General features: G+C 38.7%; 1 protein-coding gene across 4 annotated transcripts in view; it reads left to right on the forward strand.

Annotated features, from left to right (window-relative positions):
• The window catches only part of FGF14 (fibroblast growth factor 14), a gene marked incomplete at both ends in the record, with an annotated part of 587,184 nt that extends 569,456 nt beyond the window's left edge, over positions 1 to 17,728 (forward strand). For all 4 annotated transcript variants that reach the window (XM_079779643.1, XM_079779646.1, XM_079779644.1 and 1 more), the window contains 2 exons: positions 12,007 to 12,205; positions 17,592 to 17,728. In XM_079779643.1, the coding sequence (XP_079635769.1) occupies positions 12,007 to 12,205; positions 17,592 to 17,728 (336 nt within the window). The remainder of the gene's footprint in view (positions 1 to 12,006; positions 12,206 to 17,591) is intronic.
• Positions 17,729 to 20,023: the final 2,295 nt, after the last annotated feature.

Raw genomic sequence — 20,023 nt, forward strand, 5'->3', positions numbered from 1 at the left:
TTTGTTTGTTGTGTTTTCTCGTAGAAATCATTCTCTCCATATAAGAAGTTGTCCTATTTTGTAATGATATGATCATTAATGTAAATATCTATCTCTCCCACTGTATACTCCAAAAGAGGACAGACTATATCAATTTTTTCTCATTATTATATCTCAAAATTAAGAACAGTGACTGGCAATGGAGTTACCTCAAATAATTGAAAATAGAACTGCCTTATTTCTTCCACGAATTTATTGGAAGAAACCCAGAACACCAATTAGAAAGAATATATGCACCTCTATGTTCATTGCAATGTTATTTACAATAGCTAAGATTTGGAAGCAGCCCAAGTGCCCATGAGAAGATAAGTGAATAAAAAAGCTGTGGTACATTTACACAATGAACTACTACTCAAAAAATAAGGAAATGTTAGCTTTTTTGACAGCATGGATAGACATGGAGAGTATTATGCCAAGTGAAATAAGCAAGCAAGAGAAAGATAAATACCATATGATTTCACTTATATGTGGAATCTAAGGAACAAAATAAAGTAACAAACAAAACAGAAGCCGACTCAGACCTCTCAGAGGGAGTGGAAAGCTGGGTGCAAAAAGTGAAGGGATTATAGAAAAAACTCGTAGACAGACATCATTATGGTCATTACCAGAGTGGAATGGAGGTGAGGGAGGCAGGAGAGGGTAAAGGGGGGATAAATGGTGATGGAAAGAGACATGACTCAGGGTGGTAAACATACAATACAGTATACAGATGATGTGTTATAGACCTGTACACCTTAAACCTATATAATTTTATTAACCAATGTCACCCCAATAAATTCAATTAAAAAAAAAGAACAGTGACTGTCAAATACTAGAAGCTTGCTAAATATTTATTAGATAAATGATTGCATGAATTTTATACTCCATTATTTATAGAATAAGTGCAAAATTATTTCCATTTACTCATAATATTTAATTTCTAAAATTTATTATCTAATTTCTGGGGCAGAAAGTTTATTATTTGTAATAGTCTTTTTTAAAACCAATTTTAAATGAAATAATTCTACCTATTTCATAGTGCACATTCTCAACCAACAACCTATGAATTGAGACAATATCTTCATCAATGCCTGTAATATTTCATAATGTAACATTAAAATAATTCTGGGCTCATTTAGGGAGAATGAAGTTCATAGCAGAAATGAACGTTAGGGGCTTTAGCTTCACCTAATTAGAGTTACTTTAGCCAACAGTTTGACATGTTTCTCTCCGCCTTAGAAGGTATTGCTATGACCTCCTTTCTTACTTTCTTGGCCTCTGGCTTCAGTGTTCAATGTTTGTCCTTTTGTGTTAACCTTTAGAATTATCGAACAAGTTGTTACCAGAAATCATAGCCAATGTGTTTCTAGCTAATAAAGCAAAATCAAGAGAATACAATCCTGAGGTGTTAATTTTAGCGCCTTGTGGGCTTCTCCATGTTCCACACATTTAGCTTTAATGATTCTTATCAGATACTGACTTTTCTCTTATTTCAGTAAGATGATTTCTTTGCTGCTTGGGGGAAAAAATAAATCTTTTACATTTGGTCCATATTTTTAACAGTGTTATAACTAATAAATATGTGCTAAGTAGCAGCATGGTATAGGTAAAAATATCACATGCATTAAAAAAAATTCTTAATCCATTACTTCTTAGGACTTGTTCCCCCTGAGACTGAAAGTCATCATCTGTGACATGGGGTAATGCTATTTTTCTTCTGAAAGCATTTTTATAGCATTATTGAATCAATCAAAACATGTGAATAGTCTTTGAAAACAATAAAGCTCCAAACAAGCAAATATTATTCAATGAATATTGTATTTTAGGGGTACTGTGGGATCTATTTATTTAGCTTCCTTCGTTTTCTATGGAAGCTTGCATTTTAGAGGTTGGATAAATAGCTACTTTTGATCTGTTTGATTTGGTTAGGTTTTTATTTATATAAGTACATGTTTTTGGCTGGGTTGGTTTTCTTAGGAAACATCTATAACACATAAGCTTAATACAAAAAAAAAGTTTAAAGTCTAATTAAGAATGGGGTTTAAAGAAAGGAAAGAATAGAATGGGATTTAAGATAAGAAAAGTAGAAAAGCTTGAAAATGCCTGTAGAAATAGGCCTGAGAGAATTGTATAGATTTGTAGGAATATTATTAAAATATAGCTCAAAGAGTGCCCAGCCAGTGTAGCTCAGTGGTTGAGCATGGACCCATGAACCAGGAGGTCACAGTTCGATTCTCAGTCAGGGCACATGCCAGGATTGCAAGCTCAATCCCCAGTGTGGGGTATGCAGGAGGCAGCCTATCAATAATTGTGATACCATTATAATTTAATCTATTTAATAATAACAGGGAAGGAGCAAAGGGAAGGCTAAATATTATAGGCATGTCATTTGTGCAGCTTTGCCAGGAAGCTGAAGTTTAATATCCCCAAGTAGCCACCCATCTATGCCCTGCAGATTGCTGGGGGAAGGGACTAACTAGGAGGAGAATAGACTTCTGCCCAGCCAAGTCTGGGTGAAATAGGGAAGGTACTTGTCTGTCAGTGATACCTGGGAACAGGTTATTGGCCGGAGTAGGTGTGGCCACTGAAAACACTGGAAGATCTGAGATAATCTAAGTAAAGGAGTTCACTCTCTGCTTGGCGTGTTGCTCTTGAACTCCTGATTTCTCAGAGGCTCTCATGCTCCTGCATTCATCCACATAGCTCACAGCCATGTGGACCCTACACAATGGACTGAAGGACTGCAGCTGATGCTGTATGGGACCCCACTCCACCATGGAAAGGAAACTGGATACTGACTTTGCTTTTAGCTCTGCTAAATCCCAAGCTGCACTTCTTCCAGGACTGGATTAAGGGAAATGGGACTTTTGAAACCCAACCATATAATTCCACACAAATAAAAATCACTAATTCTTCCCGCGTAAGTCTCAGAAAATTATTTTCCTTAAATTATCATAAGGACCTGACACCAAGCACCCAGTAGGGAAAGGGATACCACACGTCCACCAATAACAATAGCATATATCATCCATTACTGTTTTCTATCTATACTTTGTCCATATGTGGGTATAGATGCAGATAAAGAGCAGCGGTATAAGGAACAGATTTTTGTGTTTTAGTTGCATCAATAATTCAGTTGAATTAGTGATCTCCATTATCAATTGTCTTGAGGATACCATGTAACAAGCCACCACATAAGCTCATAGGACATATAATTGTAAGCATAGATTGTTTGTGCACCTAGAGTCAGGTGGAGCCTGGCTAGGCAGCACTGGCTCTGTAGATATTGACAGGATTGATTATATATCTGGGAATAGGCTACTTTAACCCTTTGCACTTGCTTGCTTTTTTCTCGATTCCTTTATTCTACTCGGGATTTAATTTTTTAAATACCCCGATTTTACAAAGCGCGGCAGTAGAATAAAAAACTGGAGTTTCTTTTCATACAAACTTATTTATTTGGATTTTTTTTATATTTCAAATTATTGATACATTCAAAGAGTAATTTTAATCTCGACATCCGAGTGCAAAAGGTCAAGTTGGGGCATCTTGGCTCTGCTCCAGGTGTCTCTTCTCTGGCAGGCTATCTCAGGCAAGTTCCCGTGGCAGTGGAGGAGGCAGAGACAGGGCAAACCCAACGGTGCTTGTCAAGCCTCTACTTTATCCACCTTAGCTCGTGGTGGGAAGACACACCAAATTAATGCTGAAGAGCCTTGGTGCAGGGGAGGGGAAGAATTGGGGTCATTTTTGCAATTGATCACAAATCCAAAAATAAATTTTTTCAATTGAATACTATGAGAAATGTGAAAAATGAGTAGGAATAAATATATTTATATTGATGAAAGTAAGTTTCCTTGGGTAAGTTTCTAAACTCCTCTGTGCTCAGTTTCTTCATATTCTAAAATGGGGGTAATAACAGTACCAATCCAATAGGATTAGAGTGAGGATTAAATTAGTTGAGTATGTAAAGTGCTTAGAACACTGCCTGTTACAGAAGAATGCACAATTTAAGTGTTAGGTATAGTTATTATTATTATTGTTATTATTTTTAGGCATTCATTGTTGAGCTCTGTGTGAGGTTGGTATATGGTTGTATCAATACTTTCTCTTGTAATACTTCTTGTTAATATTTATAGCAGGTACCATCTGTTCATGTGACAAGCACTATTATTTTGGGAATTTATACATATCTATATTCTAGAGAAAACATTTAACCTTATAGAGCCAGTTGGCACATATTTTTATTTATAATCTTAAAATTTCTTAAGTATGTACTGTAAATACTTAACATTTCTATTTGTTTCAATTTTCTTACTTTAATACATTTTATAACAGTGTTAAGAAAGAAATGCTGACTTATGGATACCACCAATTTAATGGATATTTCCAAAAATTCTGTCATCATTTATTAATTTGTTCTGTGTGGTAACAGGAACATGTGCCAGCACTTCCCAAACTGTAATGTCCATACAAGGCACCGAGGGTTTTGTTAAAATGCAAATTCCGGATCAGTAGGTCTGAAATGGGGCCTGTGGTTCTACATCAGTAAGTGACCAGTGAAGAAGTCACTATTTGTCCCTGAATAAATTATGTATACTTAAAGATTTTTATGTATTTGTGTCTAAATGATATGTATTAAAATCTATAAAAATACATTTTATATTAAATAAATTAAAGTAATTAATTGTTTAATATTTAATCTTTGTAATAAATAATGTTCTTGCCATAATTTAAAAAGCCATGTCATAAGAAAAATGTTATATAAATATCATATAATAAATTAAAAATATATTTAATACATAAAATAATGTCTAAAGATACATATGTGTAGCCTCATACATATATAACTTCTCTAAATGTCAAATAATATCTATATTGGCAAAAAACAAATAAACTCAAAACGTGTTCATTTAAAATCTTGTTTCCTCTAGAAACTACTGAAGTAACAATTTCTGGCCCTTTAAAAATAAAGTAGAAACTACTTTGATAGTGAGAATATAATTAAAATTACTGGCTCCTGTAATTAAATAAAATCTCTCTATATAATTATATTTTAGTCTGAAGTAGATTCACAAACAATTTACTATTTTTTCTCCTTGTAGGGATTAGTTACAGTTCAATATTATAAATATTTGATTATGTAGAATTTCAGATAAGTAAAGCAAAACTAAATTTTCTACTTTTGAGTATTAAGTACAAATCCTTCTTTGTTTCAAAGTTTATAAGTATAAAATCTGCTAAAAGTTCAGAATTTTCTTCCCTTTATATGTAATATTAAGAATGCTCCCCAGTTTTTGACACTGGATAGTGTCATAACAATATCATTAAAGGACATGATTGATTTAAAAACTATAAAAATGAGGGAAAGAAGCATAAATCTCTGCTGATTTCAGGGTATACTCTAGTAAACTACATCTCCAAAAAGTAGAAAAACTGGGAATATGGGTTAAGTGGATCATTGGGATTCACACCTAAAGGTATGGCTAATTAATTTGAAACCTGTTAAGAAAAACGGAATAACTACCCTGGTCAGGATAACAACATTCAATTGGTACTTTTTGATTTAGTCATAGTTTATAAATATAGTTATAGTCTGCAACTCAACTTACATTTTACAAATCATTTCCCACATCTATTATGTAATATTTGCACACAAAAAAATCTTTGTGATTTGTTATTCTCCAAGTAAGAACTTCTCAATTTAAGCCTGGAGAACAATATTCATAAGAAGTCCAGGGTCGGGTCATTACTAATGATGAAAAAGAACCGAATTTTTTGATGACTCTGAAATTTTCCCTTTCAAACAGTGGAGCTGGTGCTAGGTACACTGGCATACATTAACCAAACATAGTTTTTATTTTTATTTAGTCACAGATTACACCAAAGATTATGCAGTAACTACATAAATGGAATTTATGGGATGTCACTTCCATATTCTTACCAGAAACCCAGGCTCATAACATACCGTAAAGGCTTTTCCAGGGATGAAACTCTAATGAAAATTCTGATTCAAATTGAATGCATATTTATACATGAAAATAAGTGCAATCCAAGTTTAATTTGGGGGTTCTTAGCACCTTAGGAATTTTGAAATCAGAATAACAACCCCTCCCCTATTACCTCGGTTGGAAATGCTCAAAATTTATTGTGCAACAGGGCTGGCAAACATTTTTGGCAAAGGATCATACAGTAATCATTTTCGGCTTTGCATGTCATACAATCTCTGTCTCTACAACTCACCTCTGAACTTTCTGGTGTGAATTTACAAAAAACAGACAGCAGCTGTATTTGGCCCATGGACTGCAGTTTGCCAACCACTAACATTCTCAAGTTCCTTGGTTATGGTTATGCTTAATTATCCGGGCTTATGGCTAATTCCTTGGTTATAAATTAAGGAACTTGAGCCTTCTCTTCCCTCCACCCTCTCCTTTTATCCTGAACCCAGAAGCCTAGCTGTGTACATGATAATGGCGCATCAGGGTATTTTCCTAAACAAAAACATTTCCCTTAGAAGAGGAATTCTGCTACTACTGTTAACAGAGTAAGTACACCACAGATGGTGCTTTCGTTTAGAAAACAATCACAACATAAAAGGAGATATGAAATTTTTGTTTAGTTGTTATGTTTTCCTATTCTATGGTTTGATGATTTAGTTTGGCAGAGATACAAATTAATATGTAAGCTCCTACTGGAACTCAACTGTTGCTGACTTTGTTGTTTTGGTGTTGGTGGTTCTAAATTTAGACAGGCAAGACGAGGAAAAGATACATCACACTTTTTATCTATTTATCTTCGGCAATTTTGAAGAGTGTATATGTAAGCTTACATTTAAATAAGCAGTCTCTTATTATTACCGCCTGTTCTGGGGTGTTTCACTGGCACAATCATAACATTACTCAAAGTATAAAAACCACATGTGAGGTTGGGGATGCATTGATGCCAAGCCACCTGGGGCTCCTTCTTCCTTTAGTACTTTTCTTGCCACTCCACATTGGAGGTCTCGACTGGAGTCTCCTGGACCCCATCTCAGCCCCCTGGTACATGCTTTATTGAAAAACAAAAACAAGAACCAAGAAATAGTTGTCACCCTTGAAAGGAGATGTTATCTAAAACCTGGATTTCTTATTTCCTTTAAAAAATCAGTTCTATTAAAGATCTAAGGTTTTTATTTTCAAGTGAGAACCATTATTTCTACTATTTTCTCTGTCTCTTCCTTCAAGCCTGAGTAAGGGGACATTTATCCTCAGAAGGGTACTATGATTATACCAGCTTGCTTCAACTCTTGTATCTTCCTGGTCAGTATAGGCATTTGAGTTTATGGCCCCTGCTGTGTACATGATTCCTGGGGGTTTCATCAATTACACAATTACAATTATTTCATGTCCTGCCTAGGGACTTTTTACTTCATCTATCATATATATATATATATATATATATATATATATATATATATATATATAATTGATTTTTTACACAGAGGAAGGGAGAGGGATAGAGAGTTAGAAACATTGATGAGAGAGAAACATCAATCAGCTGCCTCCTGCACACCCCCCACCGGGGATGTGCCCGCAACCAAGGTACATGCCCTTGACCGGGATCGAACCTGGGACCTTTCAGTCCGCAGGCCGACGCTCTATCCACTGAGCCAAACCAGTTTCGGCTCATCTATCTTTTAGAGCATATTGTAGGACTCAAACACAGAACTAAAGTCATTAGTTGTACAATTACTATCAAGATTATCTTTTTGTTTATGTTGGTGAATATCACTTTTTTCCTTGCAAGGAATGCCTTTTGGAAGTTAGTGCCAAGAAAAAGAAAAGATTTTCTCTTTTCCATAATTTTCATAACCTATAGCCATTCTCTTTTTGTTTTGGCTACAAGGAAGTTCAGAACTCAATTTATAACATGTCATAATTCTGATGGTATTTCTCCCTTACTTTATGCATCCTTGACTATTGCATTAATACCAGTTACTAAAATGAGCACACCCATACACATGTTCTACAATTTTCAAGTCCATTTTGCAAGAGATTGGGCTTCAACACATCAGTATGTAAGTGATATCTACACTAACTTCTCAAAGCCATCCTCCAAATTGACGACAACAGATTGGTATTTATAAAATAAATGGGGAATTTTTTTTTAGAATAAGTAGCGAGTACTTACTGTACACCACATTCTCTTCTAAATATATAACACTAGAGCCTGGTGCACAAATTTGTGCACCAGTGGGGTCCATCGGCCTGGCTTGCAGGGTTGGGCCAAAACTGGCTCTCTGACATCCCCTGAGGGGTCCTGGATTGCCAGAGGGTGCAGGCCAGGCCAAGGGACCCCACTGGTGCATTACTGGGGCCGGGCAGGGATGCGAGAAGTTGGCCAGCCAGGGAGGGACTACAGGAGGGCTCCAGGGCGTGTCTGGCTCATCTCACTCAGTCCCGATCAGCTGGACCCCAGCAACAAGCTAACCTACTGGCCGGAGTGTCTGTCCCCTGGTGGTCAGTGCATGTCATAGTGACTGGTTGACCGGTCAACTGTCTGCCCCCTGGTGGTCAATGCACATCTATATTTAGCAAGCAATTGAGTGGCCTTAGCACAGTGGTTCTCAACCTTTCTAATGCCCTTTAATACAGTTCCTCATGTTGTGGTGAACCCCAAACATAAATTTATTTTCGTTGCTACTTTATAACTGTAATTTTGCTACTGTTAATGAATCATAATGTAAATATCTGTGTTTTCTGATGGTCTTAGGCTCTACAGCAGTGGTTCTCAACCTGTGAGGAACTGTATTAAAGGGTCACAGCATTAGAAAGGTTGAGAACCACTGCCTTAGCATATCATTAGCATATTACACTTTGATTGGTTGAATGTAGGACCGGATGACCGGATACTTAGCATATTAGGCTTTTATTATATAGGAGTTATTAATTCACTCAATCCTCCCAACCAGTCTATTATCCTACGGTTTTGTACACTTTTTAGAGAGGCAGAAACTGAAGGACAGAAATTAGTAATTTCTAATCAGGCTACACATTATTCCCTTGCTTATTTAAGAACCCTTCACATCTACCTCTTGCTTCTAAGAAATTAGTCTGTTTATCAGAGTGTCCAAGATCCTTTGTCACATTTATCCAACCCATCTTCCTATCCAGTGCTGCCCCCACAAAGCCTTAGTAATGGATTAATTATAGTTCTCCAAATGTACCATGGCATTTCCCACCACTGTCTTTCACGCTGCTTATTACACCTATCGTCCCTCTAGCATTTTGAAGGTAAGTCTATCACAGCAGATATTACACTGTACTGTCATTTTCTAATCACAATACTTTTAACAACATTCTTCCAGTGAAGAATCTTGTTTGCTTTGTATATGTTCATTTTGGTGTATCTGATAATGAGCCCAACTGTGCTCATTGACTAATTATTTACCTAAATTTTCATTTACTGATATATTAATATTATTGAAATAATTGATACTGGTTGTATTTTAGATTATAAGTGATGGGGATTTTTTTTCTTTTTAAGAATAAGTAGTGAGTATGTACTGTACCCCACATTCTCTTCTAAATATATAACATGTATTAATTCACTCAATTCTCCCAGCCATTCTATTATCCTATGGTTTTGTACTCTTTTTAGAGAAGCAGAAACTGAAGGCCAGAGATTAAGTAATTTCCCCAAGGACACAGCTGGTAAGAAGTGGGGCCATTGTTGAGTCCCAGGAGATCTGGTTGCACAGATGGTGTTCATAGTCACTTTACTCTACTGCCTCCCATTTATGTATATTTGTCCCTTATGACAACTAATAAATAATAACTAATCTTAATTTTCAGTAAGTACTTCTGGGAATACAGGGATTCTTTCTGTGCTCCAATAATCGATGAGCAGATTGAATTCTTGAGAAGTCTAACAAAATGTATTAGGTAATAGTGCCCTTGAATGTAGTACATTTGTGCATATATTAGTTATTTAACCAAGAATAAAGAAGACTGAAAATATACTGACCAGTCTCCACCATCATAAGCAACTGAAGGAATGGTTCTCACTGTAGGAGACAGAATCACCTATCTATGAAGCCTATGGCACAGCTCACAGAGAGGGGATGTGGAATTGGCTCCCTGAGAATATTAAGATGCAGTATTTTACCTACTGGTAAAAAGACTTAGTGTCAGATGTCCTTAAGGTATACTCAGAGAAAGAGTAATTTCTTCCACATCAACTGTCTTCCTTCTCTTTCATATTCATCGTAGTCAACTTAGAGTGAAGACAATACATTTCCAATTTGCTGATGGTAATGCAAGCAGTATCCTCCATGTTTATTACATTATGCCAGGGGGGATCAGATAAGACTAAGCATTGACTACCCTATAGATCTGAATTTCCAAAGCTGGAGGCCCTGGTTTCTCTAGAAAAAAGTCATCAATAATCCTATCAATAAGGTGAGTCAGGTGTTGCACAGAGAGCTGGTTTCCCAGAAGGCAGGTGCCAGCTCCTCTGACCCCTGAATGACCTCAGCTTGCATCAGCTTTTGCCAGTCCCACTTCAGCTGGATTTGAGATAGGTTTTAACTAATAAGTAATATAAGTAATATACTTGGATGCCCTGGTATATCTCAATAAAAAGATAAATCTCTTCTGTTTGTCCTAGAAGGTGCACTTTCAACCAATCTATCTATCTATCTATCATCTATCTATCTATCTATCTATCTATCTATCTATATGTATACTAGAGGCCCGGTGCACGAAATTTGTGCACGGAGGGGGGGGCGTGTCCCTCAGCCCAGCCTGCACCCTCTCCAATCTGGGACCCCTCGAGGGATGTCAGACTGCCTGTTTAGGCCTGATCCCGGATCACCTGCCTGCCTTCCTGATTGCCCCTAACCACTTCTGCCTGCCATCCTGATCACCCCCTAACCACTCCGCTGCCAGCCTAATTGATGCCTAACTGCTCCCCAGCCAGCCTGTTTGCCCCCAACTTCCCTCCTCTGCCGGCCTGGTCACCCCTAACTGCCCTCCCCTGCAGGGTTGATCGCCTCCAACTGCCCTCCCTTGCAGGCCTGGTGCCTCCCAACTGCCCTCCCCTGCTGGCCATCTTGTGGTGGCCATCTTGTATCCACATGGGGGCAGGATCTTTGACCACATGGGGGCAGCTATATTGTGTGTTGCAGTGATGGTCAATCTGCATATTACTCTTTTATTAGATAGGATAGAGGCCTGGTGCATGGGTGGGGGCTGACTGGTTTGCCCTGAAGTGTGGGGGTTCCCTTGGGGCATGGGGCGGCCTGAGCGAGGGGCCTGTGGTGGTTTGCAAGCCGGCCACGCCCCCTGGCGACCCAAGAGGAGGCCCTGGTATCTGGAATTTATTTACCTTCTACAATTGAAACTTTGTAGCCTGGAGCAAAGCCAAGGGGCCAGCAGCGATTTCTGTTGGAGTTAATTCACCTTCTATAATTGAAACTTTGTAGCCTTGAGTGGAGGCTTAGGCTGGCAACAGGATGGCTTCTTTTGTTACCGTGGAAACCCAAGCCTCCCTCCCGCTCTCAGTGGCTGTAGCCATCTTGGTTGGGTTTATTTGCATATTTGCTCCTGATTGGCTGGTGGGCATGGCTTGGCTGGTGGGTGTGGCTTAGGCGTAGTGAAGGTGCAGTCAATTTGCATATTACTCTATTATTAGGTAGGATTGCATTGTTTTTTGTTTAAGTAAAAAGATTTTTTGAGTTTGCTTATGCCTTATATTTTCTTATTAATGAACACTTGTGCTTTTGTCTATAAATATATTCTTGATAACAGCAGATTCTCTATTCATTGTATATTGTGTATTGGAAAAAGTGTATGGATAAGTCATGCATGTAGGAAGAGGTGCATCTGGCCATCCCTGTCCCAGAGCTGACTCCTCCAACTTGGTGGACAAACTGCTGGAGGAAAGAAGAGAAACCACCATGAAACCTATGTTCCTTCCTCTAACTTTCTTTTCTTCCTTTTCTCTTTGCAGGAACTTTTTACCCCTGAATGCAAGTTTAAAGAATCTGTTTTTGAAAACTATTATGTAATCTACTCATCTATGCTGTACAGACAACAAGAATCTGGTAGAGCCTGGTTTTTGGGATTGAATAAAGAAGGGCAAGTTATGAAAGGAAACAGAGTAAAGAAAACGAAACCAGCAGCTCATTTTCTACCCAAACCATTGGAAGGTGAGCGTTCTGTGTGTATTATACTTATCAGATTAATACACATTTATTCTTCACATCGATAGTTCTGCTGTGGCCACAGGAACCCTCGGGAAATGCTCTTTATTTTGACTTGTATGGTGGTTGCACAGGTGTCTACTTAAGTTGTACATTTAAGAGTTGTACACTTTATTGTGTATAGGTATATCTGTGTCTGTAATGTGGATATAGACACATATATACACATACTGATAGAATGAATACATATATATAATCCATTAATTTAAAAAATTCCAGCAAAACCCCATGTCTGTCCACGTCTAAAGTCTCAAATCCTCACTGCCCCAACCTCTCTGTCCCTAGAAAATTTTAATTAACTTTAACATTTTAAAAATTTGTAATAACATTATAAATCTGTGACTGTTATAATAGGTATATTAGAAAAACTTAGTTTTGAGTATTACAGAATAAATACACTTACCCATTTTTATGTTATCTAGATTAAAGTAAAACCATATTCTTGTGAATTATTATAAATACAGAAAATGAAGTCAATAACTTGTCCTTTAAAGAACTTGTTGACTTACATATCTTCCTTCCACGCTGCATAATTGTTTAGTATTCTTAGTTGTGGTGTTACCTTTTTTTACATTCTCCTGTAAACAATGAAGGCATTTACTTTTATCAGATTCTCAGAGTGCAAGCTATAAACTTTTGTTAATTAATCAGAAATATCTGCACCTTTTTCATCAAGGATTCTGCCAGAAGTGTCATTTACTTTTATCTATATAAATTTATTTGAGAACTACAAAAAATTGATATCGAGGCTTTTCAAAAGTGTTTTCTATTTAAATACTTTAGTTTACTTTTCACAGAAAAATCGATCTACAATAACTAAATAAACATTTTAAACTAGTTTAGAAGGTTTGATTTTCTGTTTGTTTTTGTATTCCTACAGGAAAGTCTTTTTTTAAAAATATATTTTATTGATTTTTTACAGAGAGGAAGAGAGAGGGATAGAGAGTTAGAAACATCGATGAGAGAGAAACATCGATCAGCTGCCTCTTGCACACCCCCTACTGGGGATGTGCCCGCAACCAAGGTACATGCCCTTGACCGGAATCGAACCTGGGACCCTTGAGTCTGCAGGCCGACGCTCTATCCACTGAGTCAAACCGGTTTCGGCAGGAAAGTCTTAACCATAAAGAAAAAATCCACATTGGTTTTATAATCAATATTCTTTACATAGGAATAAGATAATTTGAAATATTGGGAATTAAATATTAATTATATGTCAATGTATAATTAGCTTTCAGTTTGACTAAGTTTGGAAAAATACTCTTGTTGATTAATACCATTTTATAATTTCAATGATGTTGACTTCCTATCATCCTTAACTAAATTTGCCTCGAGAACAAGTCATTAAAACCCAAATGATTAACCATCAGGGCCTATCTAGGAAAGAAAAAATTGTTCCAGAGGCTGAAAAATTAGTAAATTATACTCATTACTAGAATATGATAAATCATAAGACAAATTAGAGGTTAAATAAGGAATTAGAAGGTTTCTCTGTTGTTCTAAAATAACATCTCTATGATTTGCTTCAATCTTTTGTTTTTAAAATATTTTTATTGATTTCAGAGAGGAAAGGAGAGGGAGGGAGAGACAGAAACATTAATGATGAGAGAGAATCATTGATCAGCTGCCTCCTGCATGCCCCCCCACTGGGGATGGACCTGCAACCTGGGCTTGAGCCCTGATGGTGAATCAAACCATGACCTCCAGGTTCATAGGTCAAGCTCAACCATTGAGCCATACTGGCGGGTTTGCTTTACTCTTTTCAGTGAATTTTGAAACCATCAGACTCACCACTATTTAAAAGCAAGTGAAAAATTTAAAGACTGTCAACGGAAGCTCTAAAGAAATCTTGATTTGTTCACTTCCTCACTTTGTCTCTTTATATTAAATTTTTTAATATGGACAGTTAAGAATTTACTAAATTTCTAAAAATTTGTTTCTTAGCTGCATAAATGTAATGAAAACCAAAAAAGTCCATTATGTTTCTCTTACCTGAAGCAAACTCTAGAAACCAGATCTTTGGTATAACCAACAAGAAATATCTTGAGAGTCTAAAGGTGTGGTATAATAATATCACTTGTATTTCAATCATACACTGAACTGTTGTTGTGTGCATGTGTTGTTTATATGTATATATGAGGAAGAGAGAAACAGTATTTTCAAATAATTAGCAGATAGAAGTACTCTAAAATAAACAATTAAGGGTGTATTGGAGTGACAGAGATTATCACATAGTGCAATTGATAGAGGAAATTAATTTCAAGCTTTCAAGACCCATACAGCATATAAATTATATCATCGGAATGTTAGGACAAATTAGCTACTTAATTAATCATTAATGCTCTGGGACATTCATATCTCTTATACAATTTCATGCTAGACAATCAAGGTTAATGCTCTGATGCTGCTGTCTCCTAACTGAATTGGTAAGCAATTGGAAAGTGCTTCAAAGACTGTGGATGAATCCCTTTTACCACATTGCCAAGTCATTTAATATAGGTCTGATGTACACAAGCACTTTCAAATATGTGTGCTACTAAAAAATCACATGATCTATTGATGCAAAAGATAAAATTCTACCACCTTGAACATGGAGAATGTATGTGGTAGTTCTTCCTAACTAAACATAAGGTCTCTTCATAAAGTACAGTAAGATCACACTTAACGTTATCTATAAGTTCTTGGAAACTGAAATTTTAAGCAAAACAGAATTTAATGAAACCAATTTTAAGATAATCAGTATAAACAAGAGTTAAGTTCCCACTGCATATTTCTGGTTACAAAAATATCACCAAACTTCTAAATAAAGACCCATTACACTTTTAAGATTAAACAATGAAATAAATTTGAGCTATACATATGTTTAAGAAAGATGAATAAAAACAAGAGAATTCTTTTCCAACCCACTTATTCCAGTTCAGGGTCAAGGATGGCGGAGCCTAACCCTGTAGCTCAGTGCCCAGGTTGGGACCCACCCCTTCATCACAGGAGTACTCACACCCACCTCCACTCCCTCAGGCTGGGACAGTATAGACACCTCAGTCCACCTCATGTGCACATCTTTGGGATGCAGGAGGAACTGGAGTCCCTGGAGAAAGTCCACACAGACACGGGGAGAATGTACACACTCCACACAGATAGTAGCCCCAGCTAGAAATCAATTTTTTCCCATCAACATTATAATGAAACTAGTGGCCCAGTGCACGAAATTTGTGCACATTAAAAGGGGGACCCAGAGTCAAGTCCCCACCCACCCACATGTGCCTCAAAATCGCGTGAGACCCAGACCTGGCCACCCCACCCCACCGCATTGGGCTAGATCCAGACCCGGCCAGTCCCACCCTTGTCAAGCCCCGCCGGGCAGGGGGTGTAGCCTTAGGTCCCCTGGCCTGGCGCCAGGACAGGGGGTGTGGCCTGAGGTCCCCCAGATGGGGCAGGGGATGTGCCTTGAGGTCCCCCATCAAGCTCCGCCAGGTGGGGGACATGGCCTGAGATCCCCTGTCAAGCCCTGCTGGGTGGGAGGGGTGGCTCAGCCTCAGGTCCCCCGTCAAGTTCTGCTGGGCAGGGGGTGCAGCCTGAGTTCCCCCGACCCAGCACTGGGGGTGCACCTTGAGTGCATGTGAAAAACTTAGTTTTGAGTGTTACAGAATAAATACACTTAGCTCTTTGATGTTAGCTCTTTGATGATACAGTCAAGCCCTGCTGGGTGGGGGGCACGGCCTGAGGACCCCAGCCTGGTGCTGGGGCGGGGGGAGCAGCCTGAGGTCCCCTAGCCCAGCACCAGGACCGGAAGCACACCTTGAGGTTCCCTGTCAAGCCCCACCGGGCGGGGGGCATGGCCTCAGGTCCCCTGGCCTGGTGCCAAGGCAGGAGGCATGGCCTGAGTCACCTGTCAAGTCCTGCCTGGTGGGGGGCGGGGCCTGAGGTCCCCTGTCAAGCCCTGCTGGGTGGGGGCGGGGCCTGAGGTCCTCTGTCAAGCCCCACAGGGGTGGAGGAGGGCGTAGCCTCAGGTCCCTGCTGATTGCTGGTTAAGGCTCCTTAAGGGAACTTGGGCTCAGCTGTGGGTGCAGCCATCTTTGTGATGGAGTGATGGTCAATTAGCATGTTCCCTCTTTATTAGATAGGATGAACTGGAACCAAATTACATTATTCTAGGACCTGCTGCATCATAAATTTTCAAAAGCCTAAAAAAGCAGGTTGGGCAGGTCTAATACACTGTGTTTCTGATGGCAGATGATTTTAACTCACCTAGTTTTCCTCAGGAATCAGTCACTCTTAAATGTTTTTTTCCCAGGATTCCTGAGAATCATTTTCCAAAAAGCCACATGAACTCTTGTGGTTAATTGTGTGGCCAGACACTATTCAGGCAATTTCTCAGAGCTTACCAGATGTCAGTCCCACTCGCTCTCTTGCCATTCTGTGCTTCTGCCTTGTAGGACATCACTTATTAGATGTTTAATAATATATCAGAAAATGAGGCATAAAAATAGAAAATGCCACACAGTTGCCTTCATTTATGTAAGGGTCTTTTTTCATAATCCTGGGAGAGAAAATATAAACAATGACCTTTGAAGGCCCTGATTAGGGAAAGCCAGTTCTTTGTTATTGCTTCGTATAGCTTGGATGTTGACACTAGTGTGACTATGTGACTTGAGAGAAAAGCAATTTAATGATCTAGGGCAGGCGTCCTCAAACTACGGCCCGCGGGCCACATGCAGGTGTTTTTTTACTTCAAAATAAGATATGTGCAGTGTGCATAGGAATTTGTTCATAGTTGTTTTTTAAACTATAGTCCGGCCCTCCAACGGTCTGAGGGACAGTGAACTGGCCCCCTGTTTAAAAAGTGTGAGGACACCTGATCTAGGGTGTAAATTCTTGACCAGATGAATAGGAATGAGTGGTTCAAGTGTGAGGGAAGTCTGAGTTTTTCTTGCTATGCAAAGAGAATTAGGTTTAAGCTTGCCATTCTCCTATACTGTACATCCTCGTGTGTGTGTGTGTGTGTGTGTGTGTGTGTGTGTGTGTATTTCATATCTTAGGCCCTCAAAGAGGCTATGTCTCCCATTTAAACCTTCTTTCCAGGACAAACATCCATGCACACCTATGTACATGTTTTAGTTATATAAGCCAGAGAATGTGCAGGTAGTAATATCTTCTATTTTGGGGCGGGAAATTAATGCTTTAAAACAGGTATCCCTCCCACTGGGATTGCTTTACTTCAGGGAAACAGGACAGGGCAAACTACTGCGGTGTGTGCGTGTACTGACTCTTGAACTGAACTTGGTAACATCTCCTTTTCCTCTTTTCTTCCTGCCCTCCTTCCTGTCCCTAGTTGCCATGTACCGAGAACCATCTTTGCATGACGTCGGAGAAACGGTCCCGAAAGCTGGGGTGACGCCAAGTAAAAGCACAAGTGCGTCTGCAATAATGAATGGAGGCAAACCAGTCAACAAAAGTAAGACCACATAGCCAGATCCTCACAGGTGTTGTGACTTACTGGTCCCGAGCACAGCTGAGTGATTTATCCTTGCCAGACAATTCTGCTCCCGTGGCTGAGGAGCAGCTGGAAGTAAGCGGATGCTTGCTCTCTGCTGTCTCGAACTTCTTGGTTGCAAGAGGATGAATCTCAACCTGTTGCACCTCCCACAACAAGAAGACGCCTGGATAACCAGCTAAACTCAGACCATGGAATGCCCTACCAGATATGGAATGCCTTTTTAATATCTTTTCTGTGACTGTGACACTTCATGTGAATGACATACTTCACAAGTACACTCGATACCTTGCCTGCTGACAGCTACCCATAATCCTTTTTGAGTCCTGTTTCAGCAAAATCCATGTGTTTAAGTTCACTTTTGTAGCACACAAATACTATTGAGTAATTTCTAGTTAGAAGCTGTAAACCTGTGCTATTATGGATTTCTCTTCTTCCCGTTTTTTACAGGGCTGCTCGCTCCACTGTCCGTGACCTTTTGCAGGGATTGTGCTCCTCCAAATCTTAAATGTTGCAGTTGGCTTAGTTCGGAGAGCGATCAGGGAATCAGGAAGCCTTCTAAACCTATTCTTACAAATTGCATCATAAAGATTAAGAGTGTTGTCTGTGGCTCACACTATCAATTAAACACACATATACGCTCTGTTCAGTGGCAGGTAGTGTGCTCCTGAGGTCGGCGTTGCCGGGGTGAGAAATGGGTCAAACACAGTCCGTGGGAAGTTCTCTACGATACGTGTTTGACACGCCCCTATAGTTTCTTTGTGTGTGTGTGTGTGTTTTATACATATCACAAGCTTACTGGTAATGGTAACATTTGCCTTGCCCAGCGAGCAAGACCCACTGGTTTTTGAGAAAGTGGGTCCAAAGAACTCTGTAGGCCTTGTAGGCCTGATTAAGGTTCATTTTTCATCTACTAATCCTCATTATTTGGAAAAAGAGAAGAAAAAAAAAAACACCAACAATTACAACCTACAAGAGTGCGCTACCTAAATCCATTTCAGATATAATCCTTCCTGTTTTTAATGAACCGAACTTATTGCCATCCGGGTTTTGGCTGCGTTCCACTCATACTCAGCAGAGCATGGGCAAGGCGGCTGTTGTGTTCTTTTCTGAAGCAGCAACGCAAACCTTAGTTATAAATTAGACTTTAATATTTTTGGTGTTTAACGACAAGTTTTTAAACTGGACACATTAGGAAATAATATTTTTTTTTAGCTCAGCATGCTGAGTCAGGTACTGTGTATTTCACCAGTCCATACCTCTACCTCCGCTTCTTGGCGCCCAAGTTGCCCAAGGGCTGGGATAGAGGGGCCTTGCCATGATCTCAGAGTGCAGTCTGTTGAGTTGTTCTAGATCACAGTAAAGGCACACCAACACGTTCAAACATCAGGTTTTCGGTCCGTTCAACCAATTTGCTTTCGTTTTATTTGCTTTCTTAATTTCCTTTTAAATAACTCTGAGCTTAGGGAAGACAACTAGCAAGAAAGGCCGTGAATATGGACTACACAGTGAAGAAACTACGCAAAATGTGCAATATTGGATATAAAGAGTTTCAAAATGTTTAATACTAAACTGTTTGGAAATACATTTGTTAACTCTGTGTATACTTAATAAAATTCAATGTTTTGTTCTCAGAAGAGTTCATTGAGACCAAACTGAACCTCATTCATAGAAAAGTATATGTGGGATCATTATCCTGGCCTCTTGATATTATTTCCATGTGGAAGGATGACCCAGTCGCCATTTACCCACATTTGCACTGTATTTACTGGGAAATTATTTTGTCACTGCTTTTCTAAGTCTCCATGACAGCCCTTACCCAGCATTTTAAAATATTGTCCTGCTTAGCTTATTAAAGATTTAGTATAAATTTAACTGTTTATGCTTATTTCATTTTCATATCGGATTCCATTTTAATAAAATAAAAGATTAGCATAATGTTTGAGTAGATTTATTGTTGATTATATGCTGAAGTACAAATACAAAAAAAATGGTTCCTCAGACCATTCTTGATTTCTTGTTACACCATTTTAATGCCTATTGTTTTTAATAGGATAAGTTAAAATGTATTAGATGAATTTCATTAACTAATTATTTAGGGAATACATATAATTCGTAACATGTGGCAAACTATGAATAATTTAACTTGAAATTCCAATTAGATGGGCTTACCCTCCCCCACCCCTCCCCAACACACACATCAAACACCCCCACCAATTTGCTTTTGGTAATCAGACCTCATCTGATGGTTTCTTTTCCCTGCAATCCTG

Source organism: Cnephaeus nilssonii, assembly GCF_951640355.1.
Source record: "Cnephaeus nilssonii genome assembly, chromosome: 8".
NCBI classification, from domain to species: domain Eukaryota; kingdom Metazoa; phylum Chordata; class Mammalia; order Chiroptera; family Vespertilionidae; genus Cnephaeus; species Cnephaeus nilssonii.